This window comes from Choloepus didactylus, chromosome 15, assembly GCF_015220235.1.
Source record: "Choloepus didactylus isolate mChoDid1 chromosome 15, mChoDid1.pri, whole genome shotgun sequence".
NCBI lineage: Eukaryota > Metazoa > Chordata > Mammalia > Pilosa > Megalonychidae > Choloepus > Choloepus didactylus.
This window is the reverse complement of record NC_051321.1, coordinates 18201773-18222485: the sequence shown is the minus strand read 5'-3', so window position 1 is coordinate 18222485 and position 20713 is coordinate 18201773. Positions and strand designations below refer to the sequence as shown.

Below are 20713 nucleotides of genomic sequence, written 5' to 3'. Positions count from 1 at the left end.
GGAATTTTTTTGAAGAGTAAATTACTTTGTAACTTGGGATGTTCCTTATAATAACACCTAAAGGTTTGTGGTACTAAGATAAATTTTTAATGTATGTGGAAGTTATTGGAACAGATAGCACTTGGAAAGTTTCAGTGTTTTAGATAATTGTTTTATGGAAAAGTTAAATATTTTCTAGGAAGTAGTATCAAAGTTTCATTTTATAAGACATTTCTAAGAGAAATTTACAGATGGTTTATTTATTTTCTGTCCTTGGAATGTTAAAATAGTTCTCTCTTAAGAGTGGGCTAAATAGCAGATTTGAAAATAATTTACTGAATCCAGTTTTGAAATAACTTCTTTATTTCATATATTTACTTGAATTATATTAACATAATATAAATTTGTCATCTGAAAAAGAAAATTTGAACTCAATCAAGATAGAGTAGGTAAATGATAAAGCTACACAGTAATAAATACCCCATATCTTGGGTTTGTGTTGGATTTGACCCAGAGTTTAAGACACATGCACACACACACACACACACACACACACATATGCATAACCCCCCTATGGTAAATAATACACGAAGTGGCACCATTTCTATAAAAATAATGGAGATGTGTCTATAATTCAACTATTACTTTGAAATTTATATTAGGCCAGATCTCATGGATTTTATTTGGATCTTAGGTTATTTTTATTTGTACTAGTGTTCTGTTGATAGTCTAAAACTCTACTCTGTATAGTTGGCAGAGATGATGTGGGCTAGACAGCTTTTTAGAGCAAATATTACCATTTACTTGGTGTCAAAGAACTTAAGTAATGCTTTCTTGATACAGCTTGGTGTAGCTAATTTTTAAGTAGCCAAAATGGTGAAAGCATGAATTCTAGACAGACTGCTTATCTCTAAAATTTAGTAGTAAGTTAACCTCCTCCTCATCTCTCTAAATTCCTCAGCTGTAAACCAGGATAGTAGTAGTACCTATCTTCCATGTTTATCATGAGTAATGAGATAGTGCATGTAAATAACATAGCTAAATTTTATTTTTGGGTTACATAGTGTTATCGTTGTTATTTTTATTATAAAAGTTGCTACTTTTGTACCTCTGTTCCTACTATTGCTTTTACTACTATTTTCAGGAATCATTATTTAGAAAATGAATTCATAGTCAACTAAGTGAATTTATTTGCTGCATAAATAGTTAATATTGACATTGGTTGTGGAAAAATGTTTGCCCAGATAGGAGTTTTAATTTTTCCATGCTTACTAACAAATCTTTTTTTCCCCTTAAAGTTGTACTAGAACCTTTTATCTAAGATCACTCCTAATTTATGATAAAGAAAAGGAACAAATGTTATAGATTTTCCTTTTCCAATAACAGGGGAACATTTGTTTGATTATTAAAAAATGGTGTAAGAATAGTTATGTATCATGTTAAAAAGTTAGAGAGACTTAACCACATTCCCTTTTGAAATTTTTGCATAAATATTCAGTTCACTGTTATTGCCTTCCCTAATTTTTTTGACAGTATTAGCATTTTTCTCATGAGGTATCGGTAATGGATAATCCAATTTCTAATGCCAGTTTCTATCCATGGGACCAATACTCTCCATTAATAAAAGTGATAAATTAATAATATACCTTGCCTTTTGTAAATAATCAAATATTTTGAAATGTATATTACAATATGATACTTGGCTGTATAATTAATTTCTCTCATGCCTAGAATTAAGAGAGTAAGAAAAATCTGTCATTTAATGTTTATAAACAATTGGTCTGTAAAGCCATTTTTGTGTGAACTGTAGCTATTATTATTATTTTTTAAAAGTTTTTTTTTATTTTGAAATAAATTCAAAGTTAAGGAACAGTTGCAAAAACAATACTAACCCCATACAAAGAATTCCATCATACCCTGACCCCCCTCCCCCGATAGCTCAATCCACCAACTTTAACATGCTGTCACATCGCTATTTCTTTCCCTCCCTCCCTCCCTTCCTCCCTCCCTATCTATCATCCATCATCTATTGCTCTGTCTTCTGAACATATGAGAGCTAGCTGCACACATCCTTGAACATACACTATAATTCACGTATACACTTCCCATGAACAAGGACATTCTTTTATGCAATCCCATTAAGCGCAGCTAAGAAGTACAACAGGTTCAACAATGATACAAAGCTTACATTCTATGTTTCCTTTACCTTATGTCTCAACTGTGTCCCTTTGAGCCACCTGTCCTCTATCCTCTGATTCCATCCAAGTTCATCCTTGGCATTTAATCATCTATTTAGACTGTCCTTTTTTTTTTTTTTGGTTGTGGGAACATATATACAGCCTAAATCTTCCCATTCCACCCCCTCCCTAGCCTTCCATTAGTGGGATTAATCACCTTAATGTTGTAATGCTCTTTCCCACCATCCATTACTAGAAATTTCCCTTCACCTCAAACAGCAACTCCACCCTCATTTCTTAACTCCCCATTGCACCGTCCCCCATTTCTCTTAACCTGAACTCTACAATTCATCTCTATGGTTATATTCTCTGATAGTTTCTTTGTGTTTGCTGTGGGGGTTAAAATTAACCTCTTAAATTCATATCAATCTTGTTTTCCTTTGATACCACTTCCACTTCAATAGGACGCATAAACTATGTTCCTATACTCCTCCATTCCCCTACCTTTATATAGTTGTATAAAATGACATATTTTACATTGAGTTCAAAACCACTGATTTGTCATTAGGGTTTGTATAATTTATATCATGTAGGAAGTAAATAGTGGAGTTACAGTTCAAAAATATTGACTTCTATTTGTATTCCATTGTGGTTGGAGAATGTGCTTTGAGTATATTCAATTTTTTTTTTTTTTTAATTTATTGAGGCTTGTTTTATGTCCCAGCTTATGGTCCCTTCTGGAGAAAGATCCGTGATCACTAGAGAAAAATGAGTGTCCTGGTGCTTTGGGATGTAAGGTACTATATATTTCTATCAAAATTCTCTATATCTCTTTCTCCTTTCTGTTGTTTCTCTGTTGGTAGGGCTCCCTTTAGAATCTGAAGTAGGGCAGGTCTTTTATTGGCAAAGTCTCTCAGGATTTGTTTGTCTGTGAAAAATTTAAGCTCTCCCTCGAATTTGAAGGAGAGTTCTGCTGGATAAAGTATTCTTGGTTGGAAATTTTTCTCTCTCAGAATTTTAAATATGTCATGCCACTGCCTCCTCACCTCCATAGTGGCCACTGAGTAGTCACAACTTAGTCTTATGTTGTTTCCTTTGTATGTGGTGAATTGCTTTTCTCTTGCTGCTTTGAGAACTTGCTCCTTCTCTTCAGTATTTGAGAGTCTGATCAGAATATGTCTTGGAGTGGGTTTATTTGGATTTATTCTATTTGGAGTTCGCTGGGCACTTATGCTTTGTGTATATATATTGTGTATAAGGTTGGGGAAGTTTTCCCCAACAATTTCTTTGAATACTCTTTCTAGACCTTTACCCTTCTCTTCCCCTTCTGGGACACCAATGAGTCTTAAATTTGGACATTTTATTTTATCTATCGTATCCCTGAGATCCATTTCGATTTTTTCGATTTTTTTCTCCATTCTTTCTTTTGTTCTTTCATTTTTTGTTCTGTGGACTTCTAGGACACTGAGATGATGTTCAGCTTCCTCTAGTCTTGTATTGTGAATATCCAGAGTCTTTTTAATTTGGCCAGCAGTTCCTTTTATTTCCATAAGATCTTCTATTTTTTTATTTAACCTTGCAATGTCTTCTTTATGCTCTTCTAGGGTCTTCTTTATGTAGCTTATATCCTGGGCCATGGTCTTCTTGATGTCCTTTAAATCCTTTGCCATGCTTTCATTCCTCAATTGTGTTTTTTTGATTAATTCTGCGAGGAATTTTGTTTCTTCTGATAACTTGATTTGTGTGTTTGGAGCTGGATTCTCCATATCGTCTGGTTTTATCATATGCATTGAGATTTTCTGTTGTTTTTGGCCTCTTGGCATTTGCTCTGCTCAACAGGGTTCTTTTAATTTGTAAAAAAAAAAAAAAAAAAAAAACCTATCTAATTTTTCAGAAACACTGTTTGGTGACATACACTTTCTCTAACTAACCAGCAGATGGCGTCTGTGAGTCACCTATACCCCTCAAGTCAGTTCTCCACCTTGTCCTGGCGTTATATGGGGAAACAATTCTTGTGGGGTCCAGTCGGAGAACTCATCCTGGGTGTGTTGCTGGAGCTGTCCGCCCTGAATGCGGGGCGCTTGTATGGGTGGTTCGGGAGGAAGGACAGCCTCAATATTCAAATTCCCCCGGTTCCCGGAGATTCAAGGCAGCTGCAAGAGTCCAAGCCTTCATTTCATTTCAGCCCCAGCCGCTCTCTCTCGATGACCCACCAACCACCGGACTTGGCGTAGTGTCTCTGGGATCTCCGAGTAGGTCCCCCCACCCAGCCGCAATCCTCCAGGACCTCTGCTGAGGGAATGCCGTGCTATGTCATCAGCGCGTGCCATCCCTCAAGGGAAGCCCCAGGCCGCCGGGCCGAGCGGCTCGCTTTCAGCATTATGCAAAAATGGCTGAACAGGGCGTTTCCACACACCCCTCCTCGCACAGTTCCTCCTTCCCAGCTCCGGGACAACTGGTGGGGCTCTGGGCTGTGGGCACGGCCCCAGGCAGGAGTTTATCCAGCCCTCCCGGGAGCGAGCTGCTAGCTGCGGGGATTCTTTCAGCTTCTGGCTCTCCGCTCTGTTCCCCTGGCCCCAGGGATATCTGCAGTGGGCTATCTTCCAGGCCAGACACTGAGAGGCCGGCCCAGCCCCCTCTTGCTGTGTTTTACTGCGTGTTTCCCACGATCGCACCTGCAGCCGATCGCACCTGCAGCCACTCCTGGCTTTTCGCCTTTTTTCTTTTCTTTCTTTTGTTTTTTTTATTAAAAGAGCCCGTTGGTCTCCAGATGCCAAACCCTGGTTTCCCCGGATCACCGTGTGGCTGCAGGACTTTCACCCAGCTTACTCACTTGTTTCAGAATGCAGACTCTCAGTTTCACCAAGTATACAGCCCCTGAGAACTAGCAGATCTTGTCCAGCTGGCACATCGCTGTAACCGGTATTCTGGGTCACTCTCTGGTCCTTATCTAGTGTTTTCCACGGAGGTGTTCCTTAGCCCTGTCTCACCTAGCCGCCACCTTCTAAGTTCCTCTGTAGATATTATTTTGAGGAGAGGCCAGTATTTGTTCATTTATTGAACATCTTCACTGTACTTGGCAATCTACTGCTTCCTGAGAATCTAGAGATTAAAAGGCAATAGCCCTTCTCGAATTTTGTGGAGAAAGAGACAAATACATTATACTGAAGTGTGATAATTGCAATGATAGATGCCCACAAGATGATATATGAAGAGAGGAAATGAACATCTGACCATTAATGTGGATTTAAGGAGAATTTCCTAAAGGAATGCCCCACCTAAGTTTTACACTTGGAGTTGAACCCCACATGAGGACATTTGTAAAGAGGCCGGAGAATCTCCTAACTTTTTCTGAACTTGTCTTGTTTGAAAGCTGCTAGAGGTTCCATATGGATAAGATGTATGTGATAGTATATAGGTAGTATACAGGAGAGAACTATTGGTTTTTATAATATTTTAGAAAAATGTAATGTTGTATTTCTTAAGTTTTATTTGTAAGTATGTGGAATACACAGAATAAGTTAAGATCTGTCAATTTTCTTGTGACAGCAGTGTTGTTTCTTTGCTATAAAACATGAGGAACATTACCAATAAATATTTGAAAATTAGTTCCACTGAATGCTTATCACTTAATTATCCCCTCCCCTCCCTCCCTCCCTTCCTTCCAACTGTTGCTATTGACAGAACAGTGTGTGTACATATGAAAGAAAGGATGACTATTGCAACAGTGGGGGACTAGACTTTTCTTTCTGGGAATAGAATTTCTTATCTTGCCCATGACTCAGATCCCTTGTTTGGACAACTTGAACCTTCCCCAGCAGCTATGCCCTTCCCTGATCCACCCACCCCACCCCACCCCACCATTCTTACTCACCGCCATCAGATCCTGTAGCATTTATGGAATACCTGATATGTTCCAGGCACTCTGCTAGGCCCTCACTGGGTTAAATCATTTTATGGGAAGTAGCAGGATGCAGTAGAAAGAACTCAGGTTTGGGGGTTCTTTATTCAGAAGATAACTTTATCTAGAAGTTACCTTTAGAAGTTATCTTTTTCATCTAGAAGATAACTAACATTCTGACAATTCCACTGATATTTCTCAATTAGCATAACATATTCAAGGAAAAGAGTGAAATCTGAACATGAAAAGATAAGCTATTAAAAGAAACTGAAGTAAGGAAAAAGGGAAAGTGAAATATCATTGGAGTAGAAAAGTTTTACTGAAAACTTGAGTTGGAACTGCAAACCGCAACCCAGCCCAACTAACTATGGAACCCAAGCAAGTTCCTTTGCCTGTCTTAACTTTGACTGCTTCCTAAATGGAGATAATTGTATATATTTCACAAGATGTTGTGAGGAATTAAAAAATGAAAACAAAAACATAACTTGCTTTTCATCCTCACGTTAATTTTGCTCCCCCCCCCCCCCAAAAAAATAACCCCTATGGCTACATTTTTAATGTGTTTATGCCTGTAAAGCATTGACAACAAAATTTTTTTGTGACTTCTGTTTTAATTCATTTAGGACTTTGGAGAACCACACTTTGTCAATTGTCTTAATTTAAAAACTGTCCTGCCAGGATGACCATTTTCACACAGAGATCTCAGTTATAGGCTAGCCATAACAAAAGATCGTGGAAAAAAGGAAAAAAAAAAGAAATTTGAGACAGTTTTGATGAAAATAGCAAGTCTGGTCAAGGAGATTTTGCCCATTCTGATTTTTTTTTTAATCATAATTTTTTTAAATTTTGGAATATAACATGTATACATAGAAGTGGTAATTTTCCAGGTGTAATTTTATAAGTAGTTAGAGAGCAAATTTCAGTTAATATTATGGAATACAGTTCCACAGTTTCAGTTATTTCCTTATTGTTAAAATATATATGCAGAATGGTAGTATCTTTCAAAGTATGATTTAACAAGTATTTATATATGAAATTTCCAAAATTGTTATGAGTTACAGTACCATAGTTTCAATTATTTCCTTATTGTGAGATATAACATATATACAAAAAGGTAATAACTTTCAAATTACCATTTAACAAGTAGCTATAGAATAAATTTCAAAAGATGCTGTGAGTTACAGTACCACCATTTCAACTCTTTCCTTCTAGCTATTCTAATACCCTAGCAACCAAGGAACAGAAAATTATATATAGAGAGAGATTCAGTATTCATAATCCTCTGTCAAATTCCCTCTTGTCTATTGACATCCCTTCCTCTGGTTTAATCACCTTCCTGATCCTCAGGGTTGTCTAGGCAGTGACATTTTTTCTTACTTACTAACAACTATTTGAATAAGTGATAAACTTAGACTTGATAGTTTTCTGACTAGCAAGCATGTCCTATAAATAGATAATGTTTTGTTTCATCAGAAAGCAGAGCTTTAGCCAGCTTTCAAAGATGGAGGGTTCTTCAGAGTGACATTCCGTTAACCATATCTGTATATAAAATGAATTATATACTGAGTCACTGAAGTTGTGTAAACTTAAGGTAACCCTTCTTTGGCAAATAAATAGTGAGAAATTTGTGTACTTTAAAGAGATATCTTGGATCAAATGATCATTTACTTATCGGAAATGGCTAATGAAATGTTACATTGATTTATGGTGTGCTGTGGCATATTTTCACCATATAGCAATTTATCTTCCATTTTCAACTGCCTGTCCAATTCATTTACTTAGTAATAGTTATTTTAAATGTTTCATTAGATGCTTCATTTTCCTGTTCCTCTCTTTTTCCTCTCAGATTCTAATCGTGATGAATTAGGGAATAATATTTCATTTTAAATGACTTGCCTTTGGTATAAATACTTCAGAAATATAGGCAGAGTTGCTGTAATGTGAACACGATCATTAATCTGAAATATCTATGCTGAACTGACTCCTAGTGTTATTATCAAGAACTGTAAAAATGTTATAGCTTTTTTGTTATGAGAATATCTTTCAGAATAATGTATGAAGTATATGATGATCACAATGTGAAGCAGCATGTTTATCTTTATAATTAGAAACGTATTTATTAAGTTCCTTCTTTGTCTCAGGCATTGTGCTAGATGGTGGATAATTGTCTCTGTTCTAAAGGACTTTGTTTAGCAAAATTTATTGACTAGCTCCTATGTGTATAGAACTATACTAGGTGATATGTGATCACTGTCATAATGCGTGTTTATAAGATATTTTAATTTTATCCAGGAAATATTTGTTGAGGGCCTACTATGTAACATTCATTGTATTTATATGCTTTACAAATTTCCAGGCCTATGACCATCTTTATAACCTTTCTAGAACGATTTGTATAACACATTTAGAATAAATACTGGCTATAAATATCTTATTTCTGTGTTAAGACTCGGATAAGGAGACCTATTTTTCTTTACCCTGATGGGCCATAATGTAAAACAAGGAATATTTTGGAGTTTTGAAACCATTTCACATTGAAACATAACATAGGTAGTTTAGTATCCTAGAAAATAAATATGTCATCATGTATATTAACATTGAGAGGTGCTTATACTTGAGTAGAGTTTTGTGAAGAAAGTAGCTTGGACTAAGAATATTACATTATTTTTTGAGTACCGTAGGAATAAAGTTTAAAAATACAAGTAATTATTAAACGAAGAATATGAATATAGAATATATTTCCTTTTCAAGCTAATTTTGAAATATTAATGAGAACATTAACAATATTTAGTTATGAGGTATTTGTCATCTTCTGTTAGTTAAAATTTAGGTGTTAGAGTCAGAGGTTTTGCCAGTTTTCTTGATCTCTTTATTAATGAAAGTAAATGACATTAATTAATCTAAAGTACATAAAAGTCCAAATGTAGTAGTAGGGGTCTGAACTAGGAGACAGTCAATTATTCTTTCAGTCCTTTTGCAAATCTGTTATGAAGTCCCCACTCAGATTCTATATTCTATTTGTTGACTTGGTTTCTATTTCTGTGCAGTGCAGATAATGGCAATTTATCTTCAGATTTTTGTAAGCCCATAACTAGTTAGACTGGTAGTAGGAGTAGTAGCGGCAACACCAGCAGCATGCTATTTTTTAATGATCCTTCTTCTTAAGGTAGGTATTTATCTCATATATTGATATCTCCATTTTATAGAAGAGGAAACTGAGGTTCACAGGTCCTAAATAACTAATCTCATACATGAGCTAAACACAAAATAAGTTTTAAAATAATGTTCTATTCTACATTATTCTCCAAAATGTGCTGGAGTTGTTAATTATCCTTGGTACCAAAGTCATTAGAAAGCCAGTACTATATATTTTCAAATGTAATTTTTAATGATAATGAACTATTTGCTAAGAAATATGATACAGTATTTTTACATCTAACTTTTTTAATGTCCCTTTTCTTATTGTTTACAGAAGGTATCACCTTGGGTAGGCTTGCGCAAGATCAATATATCCTACTGGGGATGGGAAGACATGTCTCCTTTTACAAACACAACATTACAGTGGCTTCCTGATGAACCAAATGATTCTGGATTCTGTGCATATCTAGAAAGAGCTGCAATAGCAGGTTTAAAAGCTAATCCTTGTACGTCTATGGCAGATGGCCTTGTCTGTGAAAAACCTGTTGGTAAGCACAATATACTACCATTTCTTTAAAATACAATGTTTCCAACTCTTGTTCCCCTCCCCTCTTCCATGGTGTGATAGTCTGTGGGCCTGAAGTAACCTTTACCATCTTTTTATAATGTCTATTCCCTAACTTTTATGTAAATTTCATTTTCCTCCACTTTCCCTACTTACTATCAGGGATTGCACCATTAACTTGTAAAAATAACAAAATTTTCTTGTTTTTTACAATCTTGATTTCTTGGTTGAAGTATTGGGATTATGAACATATGGTTGTAGTTACTTACAGTAGAGTAAGTATCTGTTTTTAATTTGTTAATTACTTTTACAGTAGTAGTGTTTGAAGAAAGATGTGTCTTTAAGATGAAAAACATTGAGAATAATTTTAATCTTGTGTATCTGTTATTTCTGTTAGAAGCTAAAAGGAATCAAACATTTTTGTTACATATTTTGAAATGAATTTGTGTTAATTGAGAAAAGAATATTATTGAATTCTCTTTTAATACTTCATTTTATGTAAATATTTTAGAGAAATTTTTATAATTTGTTAATTGTTTATATCAGAGATATATGTTCACTAACAGATGATATGCTGTGATAAAATGTGAAAAGTTTATTGGAAAAAATTATAGCTAGAAAATAAGTAATGATCATTTCTGTAGAATTCAGCCAATAGACAGAAAAACTAGGTCATGATTATGCTATTTAAGTTTTTGAAATTATACAACTTTACATATTTTGTAAAGAATTAAAAATTTCCAAGGAATTATAAATTTTTAAATTTGATAAACTTGGGAAATATTGACGTCTTTATTTTCATTTACTTCATCACATAATTTTTGATATTATTTTTATGCCACATTTAGCTTAATTGAAATATTCTCTAAATTGCAAAACAAACAAAACCTATACACCAGTGTAAAATTCAGTTAACAAATGAAGTAATTATATTTGTTGATTTATTTCAGTTAGTCCAAATCAAAATGCAAGACCATGCAAAAAGCCATGCTCTTTAAGGACATCCTGTTCCAACTGTACCAGCAATGGAATGGAGTGTATGTGGTGCAGCAGTACTAAACGATGTGTTGACTCTAATGCTTACATAATCTCTTTTCCATATGGACAGTGTCTGGAGTGGCAAACTGCCACCTGCTCTCGTAAGTATTTATGTAGAGTGACTTTTTGTTTAATAGCAACATGAATCACTTTTCTGTGACAGAAAGGGGAACTAAAACTTTGAGGAAGATTCAGAATATGTGATGAAAAATAAATTACTTCTGATTTTAAAACCTAGATAATGATATCAGCCTCTGCTTTGTATTGTACCATCATTTTGAATTCCAGTAAGTACCTTACCCTAAATGTTAATGTTTTGTCACATTTGAACTCCCCCTCAAGCTCTGAGTTTTTGCAGACAGGATGGCACTTCATGCAAGTGCTCACTTTAAGGATCACGTGTTGCTTTATGATGCCTTTTTATTGTCCTTTACTCTAGCACAGTTTCCATGTCTTTTTCTTACATGACTGATATTTTGAAGAATCTATACCAGTTGTTTTGCAGGTTTCTTAATTTGGATTTGTGTATTTGTCTTCTCATGACTAGATTCATAATAGACTTTTTTTTTTTTTTTTTTTTTTTTTTGGCAAGAATGACATATCAGTGATGGTATCATTTTTCAAGCCTTTTATAGGAGGTTCATGTTTTCCACTTACCCTTATTGGTAATGTTAAGTGTGAATACTTGATTAAGGTGGTGTCTACCAGATTTCTCCATTGTAAAGGTACTTTTTCCCTGTTATAAATGAGAAGTAATCGCTGGGGAAATACTTTGAAACTGTGGGAATACCCTGTTTTCCAACAACTTTTTATACAATACTTTTACAATCTATTGATGATCAATTGCCTGAGTCATTAATTTATGACTATAAAGTAGTTATTTTCTGATTCTCTCATTTCTTTTATATTCATTAGTTGACATTCTTCTGTAAAAAAAGTTTTAAATTTTAATGGAGTTTTAAATTTTAATGGAGTTTTAATGGAGTTTTAATGGAGTTTTAAATTTTGATGAGTCTGATTTGTGTTTACATTTTCTTTTTGTTTACTTTTTTTGTTTATGTTTTCTTTTGTTGCTTGTGCTTTTGATGTCATATGCAAGAATCCGTTGCCTAATATGACCTGAACATTTCCCCTGCTTCTTCTAAGTGTTTTATGATTTTAACTCTATATTTAGATTGTTGATCCATTTGTAGTTAATTTTTGTGTATTGTGTGAGGTAGGGGTTCAATTTAATTCTTTTCATGTGGCTATTGAATTGTCCCCACGTCATTTATTGAAGTGTTATTCTTTCCCCCATTGAGTAGACTTGGAACCCTTGTAAAAGAACAATTGGCCGTAGATATGAGGGTTTAATTCTGAACTCTGGTTATGGTAGCTTTGTAGTAAGTTTTGAAATTGGGAAGTGTGAGAATTCTAACTTGTTCTTTTTCAAGATGGTTTTGGCACTCAGGCCCCCTTGCCCTAGCATATGAATTTGAGGATCAGCTTTTTTATTTCTGCAAAAACGCTGCTGGAATTTTGATCAGGATTGCGTTAACTCTGTAAATCACTTTGATCATATTGTCAATTTAACAATATTAAGTTTTCCTTTCCATGAACACAGGATGTGTTTCCATTTATTCAGTTCTTTAATTTCTTCAGCAATATTTTGTAGTTTTCAGTGCACAAGTTTCTAATATCCTTGGTTAAATTTACTTCTCAATTTTTATTCTTTTAATTTGATTATAAATGGAATAAGATTGTTTCTGGTATATTGGATTACTCTTAAAATCTTATCAAGCAAAGTGCTTATGCAAACACTAGGAGGCATAATATGTTGTAGCCTGGTACTCATAGGCAGAGGCACTGGGTACTACAAAGCAGAATGCACAGTCCTGTCATCACATGTAGAGTCGTGTCAGGAGGGCAGTACAGGACTTGTTGTGGGTTGCGCTCCAGTAGAAATTCTCTGCCTCTAGCTGTTCTTGTGTTTTATATGGACTGTAGAATGAGGATGTTCTGACTGAGTCTGTGATACCGTGTACTTTTTGTTAAGAGAGTGACCTTTCTTACAAAGACAAGCAAATCGTATCAGGATGCAGCTGCTATGGGAATTGCATACTACTACTGAAAGCACTTGGTGACCTTATAGGAAGTTGAGACCTTGTGCAGCATCTCCTGTTTGGGGAAAGGGGAACAGCTAGCTCCTTGCTAGCAAAAACCGTGGTTTATCGTATCACGATCCACCTTCTGAAACTGGGGCTGTTCAGAACAATGAACTTTCTATCAGGTACATGCATTAAGTGGCCTGTTCAGATTTGGAATTAAAAGAAGGTATAAAGGATTTTTTAACTACTGCTCCTCTCACCACCTGCTTCTCGGTGGTGGATGCACTCATTCATGGGCCACTAATTGTGGTCTGTCACTCCTGTGGTTGATTCAGACTTTCTGTTCTTTTTTGGATAAATGTGCTTTGCAGGCACCCAGAAATCAACAATTCCTCTATCAGAAGTAGCTGCAGAATAACCTGAGATAAAATTGTGTCCAAGTTTATGTCCATCCGGGAGTCATTGATTTGAACAAAGCAAAATGCGCATTTACCTGCTGAAGTCCAAAACAGGTACAGATAAAATGAGAGGAATGTTTTGTCCTCTGCAATTCCGCTCCTCCCAACTCCTGAGTATTTATGAAGTTTACCAGAATAAAAAGATCAGGAGTCCTTAGGTAGTTCTTATTTCTCCCAATATTTTAATGTACAGTAAGCAGGGTTTGCAATGAGTGAATCCAATTAATATGTTGGTGTGCTTATGCCAGGCCTCAGTGGAACTGCAGTTACAGTGCAGACAAGGGAGACAAAATAGCAGCCACTTGGAGTTTGGTATTGATTAAGCTCAGGCACGTGTTGTGGTTGAAAGATACTTAATGAGAAGGGAATACCTTTATAATAGTCTTTACAAGGAAATCTTCTTGGGAGATTTTGTCATCCTATTTAAGTTCTTTCTGCCTAACAGCCAAACAATAGTCTGAGTCCTCCACTATTATTATCTCTCCTCTCATCCCATCTTTGCAACTCTCTTTTAGGTGGACTTTAGATTTTTGCTTCTGTCCACTGGCTTCCCCTGTCTCTTTCCTTCCTGGAAGCAGCTATCGGCAGGTTTCCATGAAGCATGATGTGTAACACTACTTTCCTAAGTAGCTTCTGGACCTCTTGTCAGCCTATTGGCTCCCTTTATCTTTTGGAGAGTAGTCGTCAGTAATTCTTTCCAAACATGTTTGTGGATAGTAAACTTTTTTAGCATTTGCATGTCTAAAAATGTAGTTTTCATTTTCATGTGAATGATAAAATGTCTGAGTGTGTAATGCTAAATAAATTTTTCCTCCAGAATACCTTTCGACATTCAGTGTTGTGATTGAGAATTCTCATGCCAGTCTAATTTTCATCCTTTTGTGGGGCAACTTTTTTCTTTTTCTTTGGGAGTCTTTAAGATTTTTCTCTTTATCCTTGGCATTCTAAAATTTTACAATTTCTTTCAATTCATTTTTTCAATAGATGAGAATTTTTAAAATGAATTCCCATTGGCTCTTTCATTCTTTAAAAATGTTCTTTAACTTGTCAGGTTATTTGTTTTTTTCTATTTATTCTTTTTGGAAATCTTAAAATACTTGGTGTAACTTCTGGGTATATCTCAGTGTTTCTTAATGTCACTTGTCTTTTCCTTCTCCTTGTTTGCTAAGATTGAAGTATTTTTCCTATTTATAGTTTTTTAATTGAGGCTTTTTATTAATATAAAATGATTTTTTGAAAACTGTGTATTTCCACTCTAAAAATTGTTATAACTTAATTTATTGAGAAGATAAGTTAAATATTATCAACTATTTAAATACAGGTATGAATTGTTTTTTACCACTGACAAAGTAAATAATTGCAACTAAATATTGCTGGTGGGATCATCAGCTAGACATGCATAGGTTGCTTCTTCAGTTCTACATTGTGTCTGCTATTTTTGATCTTTTGCTTCTTTTGTTTTCTTGATTGTTATAGAGGTCTTATTATCTACTTTTTAATCTACAATTTGTTCCTTAAGCATTTAGTCTAGTCTGCTAGATTTTTCTTTTCCATAGGTCTTTCATTAGTCTGTGTATTGTCACCACCATATTTGCCTTACCTATGGCTGTATATATAGCTCAATTTTGCTGATGATGTGAAATATTACTATAGAAGTTATTTTTGTTTTAAAGCTTATTATTATCATTATTATTATTATTATTATTATTATTATTATTATTATTATTATTATTATAGGTCCCTGTGCATCACAGTGGGGAGGAGGGGCTTTGTACTCAAGGAGACCTTATTGTATTTTCTGGAAGTAGTATTTACCTGGCAGTGGCCCACTCTTTGTGAAAACCACACAAACATCTTCTTCATTATGTTTAATGGTTTTCCAGGTTTTTAACCAGCAAACCTTTAATGAGCAATGAAGAAATGATGGGAAATGAAGTAGGTGCTAGGAATTAAAATGGCATCCTTGTGTAAAATCCAAGTGCTAAAAGCAGCTGAGGGTTACTGTTTCAATGGTGTCTGCTTCAGTTTTGTCATGCTTTTGTCTTTAATCTGCTATATATATTTTAGTGGGGTTATATGGAATAGGTTTATATTATCGTTTTCTATTATGTATAGCAATCACTTAACATTGATGATATTAAATATTTTAAAACTGTTTCATAATTATAAATAAAATTTTCTTTTGGAAATGGTCTGAGTTTTATGCTGCTTTTGGAAAGTTGTCTCATGATCATTTGAGGTCTTCTGGTGAATGGCACTTGATAGAAATTTCTCTTTGTAAATGAGAAACAAATAAGCATTTTGTAGTATTCTCCATTATTTTTCCAGTTAAAATACCATGATATTAATGTTTAAAATTCACCAGTTGAAGAAATGAAATATATTTTAAGACAAAGTTTGCCTAATGATTTATGATCAACCTTTATTAATAGCTGGAATTATTAATAATTCATATATTTTAAGCAGTTAGCTATTCTATCTATAAAAAGGAACTTCAAGGGCCTTTTTAAAAGAAGTAATGGAAGACTTAGCTCTCATATGAAAGTTCAAATTGAAATGCAGTTAGCTTGATATGGTAAAATGGAATAATAAGAAACATGATAATATGGTATACAAATCACAAATCTGTATATCTTTCAATATTTTATAGGTTTATGTTCATGCTTAACCAATCTTTTCTTGCTATTAGGAAAGGAAATCATTTTTAAAAAAATATGATGACAGTTTTTTACAGATTGATTTTTCAAATTCTTAAACATTTCAAAAAACAGACTGAATATTTTACAACTTGATCTTTCATAAAGCCAAAAATAAATATATATTAAATAGCATAAAAATAATTGTTGTAATTATTTGTAATTTATATGTAGTTCCTATACCATCCATAACTTTAGGAAAAATACCACAGCCTACAAAAGGTTTCCTGTAATACTTTTTTCTGTAAGAAAAAACAAAACAAAACAATATTTGAGTCTGTAACTATTAAATACTAAGAAAGAATTAAATACTTTCTTTAAATACTAAGAAAGAGTTTTCCATTAACCTTTCAGCAATGCATGTTGCTTTCTATTGAGCAAAAACAAAACCAAAATTACCTTAATAGTTTCATAACTAAAATTAAATTAATACTAAGAAAGAATTTTCCATTAACCTTTCAGCAATGCATGTTGCTTTCTACTGAGCAAAAACAAAACCAAAATTACCTTAATAGTTTCATAACTAAAATGGAATCCGAGAGAAATAGAATGTGCCTTTGAACATGGCATTTTGTAGTTATTAAAGCCATTTCATAACTAAAATGGAATCCGAGAGAAATAGAATGTGCCTTTGAACATGGCATTCTGTAGTTGTTATTAAAGCCTAAAATCTAATAGGTAGTAAAGGATTAATAGATTGCCATTCAGTCATTGCAAGAAACCCAAGATTTTTAAACCTAAGGTTTCCCTACCTGTGTACCAGAAGAGTTTAGATTTAATTTCTCTGTAATGCATCTTAAAGCCATTTTGATTATTATCTTTTCTATAAAAATAGTCCTCAAATAATATTTACTTAAGTAGGAGATATCCATAGACTATATAAGGAAAGGAGGTTTACTATGGGTGAGACCCAGTAAAGACTTATTTCAAATCATCACAATGGTAAATAATTGGAATGTCAAAATAACTAATCTGATATTTTCCATTATTTCCTATTGATTGCATAGCAACCCAATATAGTTTTGAAGACAATAACCCAGTCAATAATACTGTGGGATAACTACAATCAGAGATATAACAAATATTTCAAAGCAAGAAAGCAAAGGGAGGGGTACAGTAACATATGTAATGTTCAGTTATCTAAGAATCTTTTGAATGAAGTATCGGTTACTGTGTACTGCTGAAAAGATAAATTTCAAAGGACGAATCATGTCTTGAATTATTTATCAGGGTTAACATTAGCCACTTGTGTTCAGTGATTCAGAGTATTCTTTATTTCTCATTAAGGAAATACAGGAAATGGTACTTATACTGTCTTCTTACATCCAGTCTCTGAGATGCTCAGCATCCAAAGGATTCACAACAAATCATTTTGCAATTGATGAATTATTTAATTCAAGATTACATTGTCTATGCAGACCCCACAATATTGAGTTCCTAATGTTCACTGAGAAGCTCTTACCACTTTTGTTTGCAGCAATCCGAGGAATATTTTTGTTTCCAGAAGTATTAAAACACAGAGTCACAGTTAAGTTATCAATGCCACAACAGTGAAATTAAGTCTGCCAGAAATGTACCAATTTTTCCTCTGGGGTTTTTCTACCATGTAACTAGAAGACATAATTCTTGGTGTCTCTTACCTCTGTCAGTATCATCTGTGGATAAATAGTTCCAAAGAAAAACTGTACCATTTCTATCAAAACATTAGTAAGAAAAATTCTGGAAATTTTCAGCCCAATTATGGGATTCTCTTGATTGTGAATTAAAAATGTAGTATATCACCTAGCAAGTAGTGTGAATATGATGGCAGACTATAATATCTGTTCATCCTTAGAAAATGCATTAAAATCTTCAAAGGTTACGTTGAGTTTTATAGGTTATAACTTCAATTTAAGAAAAAAAGAGGTTGAGCATCAGCAATTGAGTCTTGAGGTGACATTCTGTAGCCCTTAGAATCAGGGGGATTGAGTGCTGCTGGTTGCCTGGCTGAGGCAGAGAATCAGGTTCCCATGTTCCCTCATCTTGGCTCTTTGGATGAGGTTGGTTTTACTCATTACCTGATAGCCAAATACTAGTACCTTGACCCTTGGGAAGAGCATTGTCCATGAGAGGCAGTCCAAGTGCGACTCAGCAGTCTCAGGGAATTGACAGGCAGAGTGTAGGCAGTTTTTCATCAAATGCACTCACTAGGCACAACAAAAACAGCTAACAGCTAATGTGGCTATATATCACTGACAGTGGTAAAGGTGGCTTGTAGGCTACTGAATCAGCTCCAAACGAGGTCCCAGAACTGGCAAAGTCTCACGAATCTCTAAATACTGACTTCATTTTTCTCCATGTTGTGGTATCACTCCTTTCCCACTGCCTCCAAGTCAATTCACTCATCTCCTCTTTGTTCCTGTTGTGTGTATGTTTTATTTGCTTAATGGAATTGCCATCTCTTAAGTATTATTGCAAAAATATTTAGATTAACTATAGAGGACCATTTACAATCTTTTGTCAGGATGACATTTTTCTATTAGTTTACAATTCTGTTTGAATATAAAGCCATATAACATTTTTGTTTGTGTCCCTGTCATGCAGCTCAAAATTGTTCTGGATTAAGAACCTGTGGGCAGTGTTTGGAACAGCCTGGGTGTGGCTGGTGCAATGATCCTAGTAACACAGGAAGAGGACACTGCACTGAAGGATCTTCACGGGGACCAATGAAGCTTGTGGGAATGCACAGCAATGAGATGGTTCTTGACACCAGTCTTTGCCCCAAAGAAAAGAACTATGAGTGGTCCTTTATCCAGTGTCCAGGTAATAAAAATGTGATTAAAACAATTCCACTTTCTGCTTGAGTGGGACAAAGATTTTTCCTCCCTTATGATAAAGATTTAGAAAAAATAGTAAGAATAGTAATGAGACTCAAATTTCAAAGAAGGAAAAAATTCTTCCTTAGGCTATATTCCATCTCTGTGGTATAGGTGGTATTCTATTTGTAGTTATTAAATAGGCTCAATAGATACTTGGGAGATAATGACTAGATTTGGCTTCATGTGAACTATTAATAGGAAAAAGTATTGACTTTGTGCCAATTTTCACCCTGTAGTGTAATCTTTTACATAGATATTATGTAATGTGTGTGTGCATGTGTATGTTATAGTATTATAAAAAGACCATCCAGTCAACCATCATGCTAAATATAGGAATGTTTTATATAACATCCATAATGGAGTAATTTGGCCTCATTTTCAAAGTGGCAATTTGTATTCACTAGCATTCAATTTTGAAGGGCATTAAAGTTTTCAGGAGCTCTTAGAGATTTTGTTCTTATATTGAATCAGAATCAAATTTCTTGAAAAATTAATTTATTTAATATATTTTTTATTGGTTGCTTACTATGTGCCAAGGACTGATTTAGGTGCTAAGACACAGCAATTAACAAATCACCACATTCATGGAGTTTATATTTTAAGTGAAGTTCATAAAAGTAATCACACACACACATATATGAAGTTAGATGGTGGTAAGTGGTAATAAAAAAATGAATCAAATAGGAAGGGGAATAAGGCTTGTAATCTAAAATAGGGTGAGCGATGAGAGAAGATCTCATTGAGTAGTAACGATAAACACCTAAAGGATATCAGGGGGTGGCTCATGGAGGGTATATGGAGCATGAATGTTCCAGAAGAGGTAAGCCTGACACAAGGACATGGGTGAGGTTGTTTATTTGGGAAATGGAAGTGAGGGAATGGAGAAAGTTTCAAAAGGAAGGGAGAAAACTAGAAATATGTGCATTAAATTGGCTGCCATTGTAGGCAACTTGGGCTCAGACTCACTAAAAACCTCTGAGGAACCATTTAGAATGCTTCTCAGAATTGTTCCACTGAAGAACTGGGAGTTTGTGGTTTAGTGAAGAGTGTTGTACCAATGTTAATTTCTTAGTTTTGATGAATATACTATGGTTATATAAGATAATAACATTAGAGGAAGCTGGGTTAAGAGTACATAGACATAATATGTAAAATGTTGCAAAGTCTTTTGTAAATCTAAAATATTTCAAGTAAAAGTTTTTAAAAAGACATGGCAGTTTAGAAAAATAATCAAAAGAAACTTTTAGAAATGAAAAAAATATGTAGTCTATATAACTTATAAAATATAGTCTATAGTTTTATAGAAATTAAAAACTAAATGGCTGCATTAAATAGCAGATAATAGTTGAAGAAGTCATTAATAAACTGGAAGATAAATATGAAAAAATAATCCTAAATGCAGCAGAGAGACGTAGAAAGATATAAGATGATGCAAAACATGAAAAAGAGGTTAAAAACAGTGAGGATAAAATGAGAATTTCCAAATGTCTCTAATAGGAGTTTCAGGGGAGAGTAAATATTTTAGAACCTTGCTATGCAATGGGGATGTAGATATGCACTGATTAGTATCATCTGGTTCAAATATAAAATAAGGTTTTATTTTAGTTTCCTGGGTTGCTTAAAGCAGATACCATGAAATGAGTTGGCTTAAACAATGGGAATTTATTAGCTTACATTTTTGAGGCTGAGAAAAATGTCCAAATCAAGGCATCATCAAGGCGATGCCTTCTTCCCAAAGACTGGCTGCTGGCGATCCTTGGCTCCTCTGCCACGTGGAAAGGCAGATGACAGTGTCTGCTGGTCCCTCCCTTCTCTT

The 20713-nt window shown here is 34.4% G+C and overlaps 1 protein-coding gene across 2 annotated transcripts in view; it reads left to right on the top strand.

Annotated features, from left to right (window-relative positions):
- Positions 1–20713, top strand: part of ATRNL1 (attractin like 1) — a 1027996-nt gene that overhangs the window by 318152 nt on the left and 689131 nt on the right. For both annotated transcript variants that reach the window (XM_037804686.1, XM_037804687.1), the window contains 3 exons: positions 9530–9743; positions 10711–10899; positions 18623–18841. In XM_037804686.1, coding sequence (XP_037660614.1) covers positions 9530–9743; positions 10711–10899; positions 18623–18841 — 622 coding nt within the window. The remainder of the gene's footprint in view (positions 1–9529; positions 9744–10710; positions 10900–18622; positions 18842–20713) is intronic.